Genomic DNA, 12978 nt, shown 5'->3' with positions numbered 1-12978 from the left:
CTCAACTGCATTATTTAGGAAATAAAACCAATGAGATATCTTAAAAAACCCAAGTCTTTGTATTTTTAAACTTAATCATGTACACCAAAAAGCTTCACATGATTAGACTGGCTTTGTAAAAAGACAGTTAAAATCTGTATATACTGCAAGGTGTCACCCACCTGATAGTGATGCAATCGGCCACTCTCTCCCTTGGCTCCTGTGTGTCCAACAGTGCCTAAACCAAAACACCCTGCTAGGAACTGCAGCCTCACAGATGTGAGTAGTGTGGATGACTGGAAGCCTGAACTCAACCTGCTTCCTGCCAGTGAGATGCTACCTTTTTCTTCCATCCCAGACAATAGAACGAGGATCTGATGAAGTGCCTCTAAACGAAGCTTGAGGAAAAAAACATATTTTAGAGATCTTCACTGAACTCAGACACAAAGGAACTCTGTATGCCAAAGATAATATTTTTAACATTTAGAAAATCTGGACATTTCATATGAATCTATTCTAAGATAAACATTTATTTTATTATTATTATTACTGGTTTTTATCAAGATATTTCTAAAAACTATAAGCATACTTAAGACTAAAAAAAAAAAAGGTTAGAGTACAATGGGAAAAGTAGTAGCTCTGGATGTAGAAGACATGGTTTCAAGGCCACACTCTTCTATCTTACTGTGTGGCCTTGGAAAGTCACTTAACTTCCTGAGTTTGTTTCCTCATATATGAAATAAGACTAATAATGCCTTATCTAGTCTACTCACATAGCTACTGTGAAGCTCACAAGGAGATGTATGTAAAGGTTTCAAAACTATAAGGTAGTATGTACTGCTATTGCTTCCTTTATTAATAATAAGTTTATAAAGAATGAATACTCTTTAGCCCAGGAATAAAAAATACTTCTGAACTATTTCTCTGTGGTTTTTTGGAACATCTGGCCCTATCTTCCCTAGAAAGACATTGCACATCACTGTAGTTGATCAGCTTATCCTTCTTCTTTTAAAAAAAATAAAACTTTTTATTTTGAAATAATTTTACATTTACAGAAGAGTTATAAAGATGGTACAGTGAGTTTTTGTATACTCTTCCTTGAGCTTCCCCTAATGTTAACATCTTACATAACCATGGTATATTTATGAAAACTAAAAAATTAACATTGATACAATATTATTAACTAAACCTAAACTAAAACAGTATTAATTAAAAGACTTTATTTGGATTTCAGTTTTTCTGTAATGTTCATTTCCTGTTCCAGGATCTAATCCTAGATACTGTGCTGCATTTAGTTGCCATGACTTTTTAGTCTCTCTTACCCTATGATGATTTCTGTCTTTCCTTATTTTTCTTAACCGTGAAACTTTGGAAGAGCAGTTCATGTATTTTGTAGATGTCCCTAAATTTTGGTTTGTCTGAATATTTTTTCTAGCAATTAGATGGAATTATGGAATTGAGGAAAGAATAGCACATAAAGTGTTCACATTATATCAAGGGCACATGATTTTACTTATTACTGGTGATGTTAATCTTGATCTTTTTTTTTTTTTGGAGACGAACTTTCACTCTTGTTGCCCAGGATGGAGTGCAGTGGCATAATCTCGGCTCACTGTAACCACTGTCTCCCATGTTCAAGTGATTCTCCTGCCTCAGCCTCCCAAGTAGCTGGGATTACAGGCATCCGCCACCATGCCCAGCTAATTTTTGTGTTTTTAGTAGAGACAGAGTTTCACAATGATGGCCAGGCTGGCCTCAAACTCCTGACTTCAGGTGATCCACCCACCTCGACCTCCCAAAGTGCTGGGATGACAGGTATGAGTCACTGCACCCAGCTAATCTTAATCATTTAGTTAAGGTGATACCTGCCAGGTTTCTGCAATGTAAAGTTACAATTTTATCCACTTCCCATATCGTATTTGTTAGAAGCAGGCCACTATGTCCAGCCCACCCTCAAGGAGAGAAGAATTAATCTCCACCTCCTGCAAGGAAAACTATGAAAGAACTGTGGACATGTTAAAACCACAACAATGAATAAATATTTGGGGGGAGATACTTTAAGGCTATGCAAACATCTTATGTCTCTTTCAAGTTTTGCTCACTCATTTTAGCATTCTTGATTGCAGCAATTATTTCTGTGAGGTTCTAACCTAAAGCAGATGTCTAGTTTAGACTGAGACAAATGGGCCAAAAACGAAGGCTCAGGACTGGGCATAGTAGCTCATGTCTGTGATTCTAGCACTTTGGGAGGCTAAGGTGAGTGGATCACCTGAGGTCAGGAGCTCGAGACCAGCCTGGCCAACATGGTGAAACCCCTGTCTCTACTAATAATACAAAAAAAATTGGCACAGCATGGTGGTACATGCCTGTATCTCAGCTACTTGGGACATGAAGCAGGAGAATCCCTTGAAACTGGGAGGCAGAGGTTGCAGTAAGCCAATAGTGCCATTGCAGTCCAATCTGAGCGACAAGAGCAAAATTCCATCTCAAAAAAAAAAAAAGGCGGCACTGGTGACCTATTGTCATCAGCCAGTCTCACCCTAGTTTCTAGGAGACATGTGAAGACTTCTAAGTATATTGTTCACAGAGATGACAATTTTAATATGCACTTTTGTCTAGTTCAAACAAAATAATGTGCTGTTCTAGTTAAGAAAGTTATGTTGAAAAGCTCAGGTAGGGGAAAGAAGAAGGCAAGGAATAGAAGAAAAGGAAAAGTTTTTCCTAGAACTATACATTCAGTGGTTCAGTTTAAGTTTCCAGAGGTCTCATAAGGAGTAAATATCAAAGACTTACTTCTGCCCTTAACTGCTGCTGTTCCATTGCAATGATGGAGGCCTGGGGACTTGTAGACATACTTTCCTCTGGCTCTTTAAAACCTGGGGCATTCCCCACATCTCCACTCACAAAACTTACAACATTTTCAATCAAAGTGTGAACTCCCAAAGACTTGGTAAGATCAAAATCAGACTCAAAGGAATAGGAGGAGTTGCATAACCAGTCTCTGCTATGTTTCAGGCGAGCCCAAGAGTCACTCAGGGATTCCAACTGACTGTGCAAAGGACCTATATACAAACAGAACAAACATGTATCAACGGCAATTAAGTAGAGCATACATTCTAAAACTAGATAAGGCTGAGTGCTGCTACCATAACCAACTGGTGAAAAATGGATAGTCATGTTTGAATACACGCATGCATTAAGTGAATCTGAGCAAATGCTTTGGTAAAAAAGAACAAACGAACAAAAATTAGAGCAATGTAAGAAAATAAAGGGAAAGCCCTATTTGATGTACCAGTGTCTCTGTAAGCGCTTTAGCAACACGCTGCCAGAAGAAAAAGAAAGGCAGAAGCTGTTCTCAAAATGCTTAGCTTAAAATGCTCTGCAATATTAAACCAGACCATCATTTACAAACAAAAAGGAACTAGGCACTTAAGACACTGCCGGTTAAGACCTACTCAAAACAGAAAGATTTCATCTAATTCAAAATTATCATTACAAAAATTAAGACTGAACAAAGTGTCTACATATCTGCAATGAAACATTACCAAAAAATGAATATAGAAGGGCAAGTAAACTTACACAAAAAGGAGACACAAACATCACCCTTTGGGTTTCATTAATATAAGGAACATTCTCACTGACTGTGTCATGTGCATATTTACTGCAGGTTGTGAAACTCCTATATAGAGGAAGCAAAGTTTCACAGACAAGAATATGTGAGATTTACTGTAAAATGATACCTACATAAAATTATCAAGTGGCATCAAAATAGTTGCTAAATATAATACCATTAGATTTGGCAGTAGGTATTTTTTAAGCTAAAATCTTTACATGAGACAGCAAAATGTTAACATTTTGTGTTAACTTTGTGTTCAAACAGAACACAAGACCAACTTCAAGTCATATGCCACTATTAGCTTTAAATAAATGTATTAATGCCCAGTTCTTACAAATCTTTAACTGATCTCAGGTACATGAATTTTACTAAAATCTTTTGTTCATGACATATTCTCATCATTGGTCCATGCATGGCCTAATTTTGAAATCACATATTCATAATAAATATCTGTGAATACAAGAACTAGAAAACTAACAGTAACTTATATATATCTATTTGCTCCTGCTCCAGCCCATCTCTTGCTACCTAAAGTTTTATTATCCTGAAGGATGGGTTTATTATTTCCTTGTTTTTATTGTTTTAATGTATTCCCAAGATAAATAATGGTTTTAGTTCTTGTCAACTTTTAAAAAAGAGTATTATTTTATATAACCTTTTTGGACATACTCTTTCATTCAATATAATATTGTTAACATTCATCCATATTATGATGTGTAACCATGGTTCATTTCTTTGCTGTGTAACATCCTATTATGTGAATATACTAAATTTCTCAATTAGGAAAGCATCTTAAGGTACTCAATTAAATATGCTTCATAAAAACTGTATCAGTTATATAACTAGATAGAAAAGTTTGAGAAGGTAACTAAACACTAATGTCCACACAGAAAACAAACTAACACAATATTCAATGTATAATCTTATTTTTGAATTATTATACTGGTATCAAACCCTAAGACCTCAAAATTCATAACAGGGAGCTAATATTACAAAGTAACTATGAAATAATTTATATGTATCTTAGTAAAATAATGTAGAATGGCAAAGAATATATGGTTTATCTACCTTCTGTGTTTTAGCAAGAATTATTAAGATTAAAAAAGGCTTAATTTTTACCACTGCACTCCAGCCTAGATGACAGGGCAAGACCCTGCCTCAAAAAAAAAAAAAAAAAAAAAAACCTTAATTTTAATTTTCCTTGCTGAATATGAAAACCAACAACCTATCTAAAAATTTTCCCAAATTGTAGAGCTGAATATACTTTCATGTAACACAGAAAAGACTAAAAATCCAAAGAATAATGTCACAGATGCATAATGTATTAAATTAAAAATATTTAAGAATAAAGCAGGCCAGGCGCGGTGGCTCACGCCTGTAATCCCAGCACTTTGGGAGGCTGAGGTGGGTGGATCACGAGGTCAAGAGATGGAGACCATCCTGGTCAACATGGTGAAACCCCGTCTCTACTAAAAATACAAAAAATTAGCTGGACATGGTGGCGCATGCCTGTAATCCCAGCTACTCAGGAGGCTGAGGCAGGAGAATTGCCTGAACGCAGGAGGCAGAGGTTGCAGTGAGCCGAGATCGCGCCATTGCACTCCAGCCTGGGTAACAACAACGAAACTCCATCTCAAAATAAATAAATAAATAAATAAATAAAGCAGAGGCCAATGTAAATATATATATATATATATATTTTTTTTTTTTCCCATTTCCTTAAGCACCCCAAATTCACCCCTTAACTTACAGATAGCTTTTGTTCCTCACACTGAGCTTGTTTTTTGGTGGTGGTGGGGGGGGGGGGGGTGTTTCTTTTTAATAATAATATTTCAGAATAAATGGTTCCTCTAGTTTCTAATACTTATGAATTACTTTTCAAAATGAAAATAAAAACATGCAAAGAACTATTATTAGAAGAAAAGGAGACCCTAAAGATTGAATCTGATTTTTCACAATTGAGGAAACAGGGGCAGAAAAAAATTGGTTTGTTGAGTAATAACATTAATTCCTTAATTTTATGGGCGGTAGTCTTACATAATAATTATTAACCAACTCACAAATCACTGATGGAATTTCAATTACTTGCCTATATAAAGGTTCAATCGTGAATCTACCAATACTGAATTACCTTCATATAAACCAAAATATTCGATGAAATGAATGGCTAAAGAAGCCCAAAACTAAATCCTCTGCAATTTAAAGTGGAGGTCAGCAAACTTTTTCTGTAAAGGGTGAGACAGTAAATATTTAAGGCTTTGCAGACCACAAGGTCTCTGTCACAACTACACAACTCTGCTGTTGTACAATGAAAGCAACCACATAAACAAACGAATGTGGGTGTGTTCCAATAAAACTTGATTCACAAAAATGGGTGGTAGGCCAGACTTGGCTGCCTAGCTGTAGTTTGCTGAGTTCTAATGGATGAAATTAACCCAACTGTAACTTTGTATAAATAAAATATAAGAACAGGAAACAAACTAGATGGAAGCATCAGGATAAATAATTTTCATCAAAATATTTAGTTTGACATCAAAAGTACTTGAAACACAGAAACTTATGGAAATGGGAGATGAAAGAACTTAATTTTTTTTTAAGTATAACAATCTGATAACTTTGGTTTGCTCTGTACTATCTGAATATAGAAAATTTTATATCTGAAAATCATATTAAAAGCTTCTACAGAGCAACTGAGACTAAGCCAAATTCTTAATATTAATTCAGAATCACCTACTATATATAAAGAAATACAAAATCAAACAAAAAATTTTTGAAATTGTTTACTTGTCCTTACAAGTTTGGTTTTTAAATGGAATTTTCAAAATGAACATGGCAGAGCTGCAATACATACTTTATAAACCATAAAATATGTAGGCAAGCTAAAAGGGGAAAAAAATTAAACATGCCATCATGTACTTGCTTGAAGCTCTTCTTTTTTCTGGGGCTCAACTGGCCAAAAAGGAGTAAATACACTACCACACGAGAATCAGAAGACAAAAGGAGAAATTTGATACAGGAGAGAAACATTTACATTCACTTTTCTTTTTATCATCTAATTTGAAGTGCACAGACAAAATAGCATTTCGCCCATACATGTTATACCATGAAACACACATGTTGATAAATGTTTCCAGTATTATTTTAGCAACAAAACCCTAACAAAATATTTAGAGACCTCAGGGCAAAAATCAAACTATACAGTATTTTAACTATTAAGATTTTTGATGTTGCTTCTTAAGTTGTTATTTGATATCCCACCACTTTCACTGTATCACCTTCAGCTTAAATAAGAAAACTAAAATCAAGTCTCTGCAAAAAGGTACTGTCTTTCTGTGAAGAATCAGCTTAGTTTTTGTAAAACCACAGCAAATATTTTCAGTTTTATCAAAGTACCAAATGACTAACATATTTTTACAGGTTTTGTCAAGAATTTTATCAGGCTGTTATGAAAATTAAATGAGTTATTAATATTTGTGAAGGGCTTAGAACAACACTGGCACATAGTAAGTAGTTTATAAATGTTTACTAAATGCAAATTTCATATTTCCTCTGAGGTGCTAAGCAGAAGAAATGTTTCATCCACCTCTTTTAGAAGTAAATTTAGCTTTGATACCTCTGAAAAGCTGAGCAAGGTGGCTGAAGTAAATGTACATGCCCACATTTCTCTGCCCCTTCCTACATATTCACTTTCTTAGACTAAGCCCTTAGACTAACTGTGAAACATTAACTGAGGTGAAGGGAGAAGGCGGCACAATTGTGGTTCAACAGCGTAAATCTTAGTGTCCCCATTGTCAAACACTGAGATTACAGGCAATAAGCCCTCTCCAGGAGGAGCCCTTGCAGGCATGGTTAAGAACACCTGAAAATGTGTATATACCCATTGTCATTTATACATCCATTTAATTTCAGTAGACAGGATGTAATTAAACATCGTTATCTCTCACCTATTCCTCTCATCAGACTTTTAGTAACTCAAAACCACTGAGACTAGTAAATGCAAATGCTGTATGAGGGAAAAAATTTTACATTTCCTCCTCAAAACATTGGAAGGGGTAAACAAGCACATAGAATTCTTGGCCAAGCACGGTGGCTCATTTCTGTAATTCCAGCACTTTGGGAGGCCAAGGTGGGCGGATTGCCTGAGCCCAGTTCAAGACCGGCCTGAGCAACATGGTAAAACCCCGTTTCTACAAAATACAAAAAAAAAAAAAAAAAAGAAAAAATTAGCCAGGCATAGTGGCATTTGCCTGTAGTCCCTCCCAGATACTTGAGAGGCTGAGGTAGGAGGGTGGCTTGAGCCCAGGGAGGTCGAGCCTGCAGTGAGCTGTGATCACACCACTGTACTCCAGCTTAGATGACACAGCAATACATTGTCTCAAAAAAAAAAAAAAAAAAAAAAAAAAGCAACTCTCACTTGGCTGGACACTTGTTTGGCCTTCATGGCTCAAGTCAGAATCAGAACACTCAAGTTTGAGTGGCCCCCAAACAATTCTCAGACTTGGCAGTTTCAACGCCCAACTGAAGAAACTGGAGTGTAAGGCATCTGGTCCATATTGACAATAAAGGGAAAAAAAAAACCAATAAAGGAGTCATTTGTTTTACTATCATTTAAAAGCAAAACAAACAAAAACCCACTGTGTCAAGGGCAGTCATTAAATATACAACGTGTTTGTAAAATCTCTTTGAAAATATGATCTCCTAAATATGTCATACCCTTGCTTAAGTAATTCACATTCGAATTACAGTTTTTTCATAGTTCAAAGATGAAGAGTCTACTTTGTTTTATTCCAAAGATATTATTTTGCCATATGATGACCTGGTTAACAGAAACTGAATCTCAAATTATATTTCCATAAGTATGATAGAGATTTCAAAGAAAAAAATAATTTTAACCTATGAACTATTACTTATAAACTTAAGTAATATAGTATAAACTATAAACTGGATCTCTTATGCTACTCAGTAAGTCTGGAGCTATTTTCTCTCTAGCACCAAATGATATACCCTTATTAATATAACATACAACTTTTGCCAACTCTATTCACCTGAGCTAAACAAAATTAGAAAAGTATACCTGTTCCAAAAATTTAATTCCTAAGTCAAAATGAACTACCACTTTTTAAAGAATTACAAAATAATAAAATGCATATTGCACATTATACTAAACATCATTTAATTTTTTTTGATATCACAAATAGTCTAATTTTTTTTTTAAGAAACTCAGCAGCTTTAGTATGTTATGGTCTCAAAAGACTCTTCAATAAAGAAGGCTCTGGTCTTTATTGTTCTAATATTTCAGAGAAACCATTATCTGTATTCTTTTTTTTGAGATAGGATCATCTCACTGTGTCACACAGGCTAGAGTGCAGTGGTGCGATCACAGTACCATGCAACTTCAAATTCCGGGGTTCATGTGATTTTCTGTGAGTAGCTAGAAACACAAGTGCATGCGCCATGCCTGGCTTTTTTTTTTCTTTTTGGTAGAGACAGGGTCTCACTATGTTGCCCAGGCTAGCCTCCCAAAGTGCTGGGATTACAAGTATGAGCCATCACACATGGCCCATTCTTTCTACTTGTAATTTAATAATGAAATACTGCCAAACTTTAAGTAACAACATTTATTCTTCTGAGTTATATATATGAAAATGAAAAAAATTACATGTGTATTTCTTTCCCTCATTTCTCAGTTTTCTATTTTTTTTTTTTTTAAACTATGGGGGAGAAACCTAACATTATGCCAAGGAAGCTATTAAAAGCAGGGTTTCATTCTGAAATACAAAAGATTTAATATCATGGAAAAAAAACTTTTCACAGCATTTTATAAAACTGCCGCCAAGTGGTAATTTTTAACATTTCACATTTTCATGACCACTTAATAAATGGTTTTAAATAAAAGTACCAGTTAAGCCAGCATGGTGGCTCATGCATACATTAACCCCAGCACTTTGGGAGGCCAAGGTGGGAGGAATGCTTCAGCCCAGGAGCTTGAGACCAACCTGGGCAACACAGGGAGATCCTACTCTAAAAAAATAATAAAAAACTAGCTGGGCATGGTACACTCCTGTAGTCCCAACTATTTGGGAGGCTGATGTAGGAAGATCCCGTGAACCCAGGAGGCCAAAGCTGCAGTGAGCTATGATGGTACCACTGCACTCCAGCCTGAACAACAGAGCAAGACCCTGTCTCAAAAAAAAAAAAAAAAGAAAGAAAAAGAAAGAAAAAAGCAGTACAAGTTAATAGACAGTAATATATAATACTTAAGAGGGTTTTTAGTTATCCATGGATTTATATTATGCAAAACTGCTGGGGTTTTCCTTAACTGGTAAACATAACCATGAGTTAACTATACTATTCATTAACAAAAGACCTTAACTCTCAATGACACTCTAAAGTTGCTCCTTAAGACATTTTTAAAAAAAAATTTTATACAAGAGATACAGTATCTCTTAATGTAAGAGATAAAGCATCTCTTACATGCTTTATCTTAATAGGCCAAGAGGAAAACAAACTAGAAACTTTCTATTTGAAAGTGTGTGTACATGTGTTTGGGCTAAGAATTTCTTCCTGTAATACCATTTAAACTATAGCAACTCTATGATCTAAAACATGGAAAATAATGTAAATAACCTCTTTCTACCATAATAAAATATACTGTTTTTAGAATTACACAGGACTTTTAAAAAGTCAAAACATATAACAAATGAGAAAATAAATGATTATTAACTCCTAAACATTCCCAGATTTTTAAAGGGTATATATTTTAAAGAAAATAGTCTTTCTTTTAACTCTTCTGATAAAAATGATCTGAATTTTTTTGCAATTACACTTCAAAGACAATCAGATCTAAATACATTAGATATAAAAACAGCTACTTCATTTATTCACTATGTTTCTTCTTTTTCTTTGAGATAGGGTCTCACTAAGATATTTAGTATGTTCTTAATACTTATACTTACCTCTCTTTCTGTGAGATGATGCCAAATCCAAATCAACATTTCGTCTGCCACTCTATTAAAAGTAAAAAGTAAATAAATTTTATTTGTGAAAAGAATTTTGAGATTAAGATTTAATAAAGTATTAGAATAAAAATCTATATAATTATAGCAGTGTCTTGCTTATTCATCAATCAAGTCCAACAAATAATAAAATGTCCCTAAAAACCCACTGAACATAGCTTTAAGAAGGCTCAAGCACGTAAAACTCTGAAATACTAACTCAAAAAAGTCACATTAATTAACACTGCAGAGTAGCAGTTTTTGTTACCTGTTTTCCGTTGGAATCTTCGTCTTTTATCATCCAGATACAGTATGATCTTATTAATACCTTCTGGATGCCTAAAGCCTTGCAGTAGTGTCCTAGTATCCAGAATTACTACTCCTTCCTCTAGCTTCACTTTCCTTTCTTTTCAAAACTTCCACTAGCCTTTGCTAGGTGTTTAAATGAAGATAATCTGATGTCTCCATGCTAACAGAAAAGTAATAGTCCTAAACCTTCTGGTAGTATTTGAAAAGATTTTACATGTTTTTGAAAACCTATTAAGATAGACAAATCTCAAATTGGTGAAACTACAGACAGTTTAATAAAGCAGTGAAGGCTTACAAGAACAATGGAAATACATTTCTTTGTGTATCTGTGCATCTGGTGGAGGTGGGGTGTAGACAACTGCCTACTTGGCCCACATATATATCCAACCATAAACAAATCATATATACAACTTAAGCTTATGCATAGACTTGACATTATGGTATTGGCAATTTCAATATACAATTCAAAAAGCTTGTGTCAAAAAAGTAAGGCTTGGAAGTGAAAAAACAAGGCCGGGAGCAGTGGCTCATGTCTGTAATTCCAGCACTTTGGAAAGCCGAGGCAGGTGGATCACTTGAGGTCAGGAGTTTGAGGTGAGCCTGGCCAACAAGGTGAAACCTCATCTCCACTAAAAATACAAAAATTAGCCAGATGTGGTGGCACATGCCTGTAATCCCAGCTACTTGGCAGGCTGAGGCAGGAAAATCACTTGAACCTGGGAGGCAGAGGTTGCAGTGAGCTGAGATTGTGCCATTGTACTCTAGCCTGGGTAACAGAGTGAGACTCCATCTCAAAAAACTAAAGAAGAAATGAAACAGATTCATTTGAAAAATGTTATTATAGAAAATCTTGACTTGGTCACACATATACAGTATGTGCCCATACTGCAGACAAACACTTTTTTTTTATACTCACCCACCTATATGTCAACAGAAATAAGTATTATATATTCTTGGACCATTTGGTGCCGGATAAAACACCAAATCGTCATCACAAAATTCCTCAAGGCATCATTGTGTCAGGAAATAAAACATTTTCATTACATAGTACCTTTGCCATGGGGGCTCATGGAAGAAAATAATCTCAGGCCTTAGAAGCAGAAACATCTAGTTCTCTTGAACAATTAATTTTGTTTTTTATATTTTAGACACTGTGAATTATGTAACTCATTATGCTTTTCCTGTGTGGTGACCAACCTGTAGCAGAACACCACAGGATATACACCAAGATAAGAATATCTTACCCACGGCTTTATTTTCCTCTCTTAGCCTTTTTCAGTCCTAATTCATTCATCTAAGTTATCCTTTTGTAAAGTATTTACTTTCACATGCTAAATCAAATCCTGTGAGAAACAAGGAAGCTAGGGAATAGACTAGAAGGGTATAGTAAGAAATGTTGCTAAAAATGACACTTGTCAAACAGTTAAACTTAGGGCTGGTCTCTGTGTGCTCAAGTGGAGAAGTAGATAACATGTTGTATGATACATTTTATGAAAGAAAGTTAAAACACAGATTTGACATTAAAGTGGTTAACTTCAATCATTTTAAAAAAGCATTTCATTCACTAACAATTCAGAGTAAATGAGATATCAAAGATATAAATGATATTCTTAAACAATCTCATATAGTAGAGAAGGGTAATATTTCAGCTCGAGAAAACAAACTGTCCCAAGTGCTTGCTCCTCTTCATTCACCCCAGACTCTAAAGTTGAAGGCTTAGCCCAGATCTCCCTTCATCTGAAATGGAATCTTCTTTCTCTCTAGTTCTTATCTCCCCCATCTCTTATAACACTATCTTTCTAATACTCCATAAGGAAACATGATAAAAAGTCAATCTGGGTTTGATTGTTTGTTTGTCTGAGACAGGGCCTCACTCTGTCACCCAGGCTGGAGTGCAGTGGCACAATCTTAGCTCACTATAACCTCTGCTTCCCAGATTCAAGTGATCCTCCTACCTCAACCTCCTAAGTAGCTGGGATAGGCACATGCCACAACACCCAGCTATTTTTTTTTTTTTTTCTGAGATGGAGTCTCACTCTCTCGCCCAGGCTGGAGTGCAGTGATATGATCTCAGCTAAT

The 12978-nt window shown here is 35.2% G+C and overlaps 1 protein-coding gene across 10 annotated transcripts in view; it reads right to left on the bottom strand.

The window, feature by feature from the left end:
- HERC1 (HECT and RLD domain containing E3 ubiquitin protein ligase family member 1) overlaps nt 1-12978 on the bottom strand; it is a 234792-nt gene that overhangs the window by 85654 nt on the left and 136160 nt on the right. For all 10 annotated transcript variants that reach the window (XM_074393495.1, XM_074393494.1, XM_074393501.1 and 7 more), the window contains 3 exons: nt 10552-10603; nt 2773-3041; nt 162-377 (listed from right to left, as the gene is read on the bottom strand). In XM_074393495.1, coding sequence (XP_074249596.1) covers nt 162-377; nt 2773-3041; nt 10552-10603 — 537 coding nt within the window. The remainder of the gene's footprint in view (nt 1-161; nt 378-2772; nt 3042-10551; nt 10604-12978) is intronic.

The sequence above is a fragment of the Saimiri boliviensis genome, chromosome 2, assembly GCF_048565385.1.
Source record: "Saimiri boliviensis isolate mSaiBol1 chromosome 2, mSaiBol1.pri, whole genome shotgun sequence".
Taxonomy (NCBI): Eukaryota; Metazoa; Chordata; class Mammalia; order Primates; family Cebidae; genus Saimiri; species Saimiri boliviensis.
Note: the sequence above shows the minus strand (reverse complement) of the source record. Positions and strands in the feature narration are given on the sequence as shown.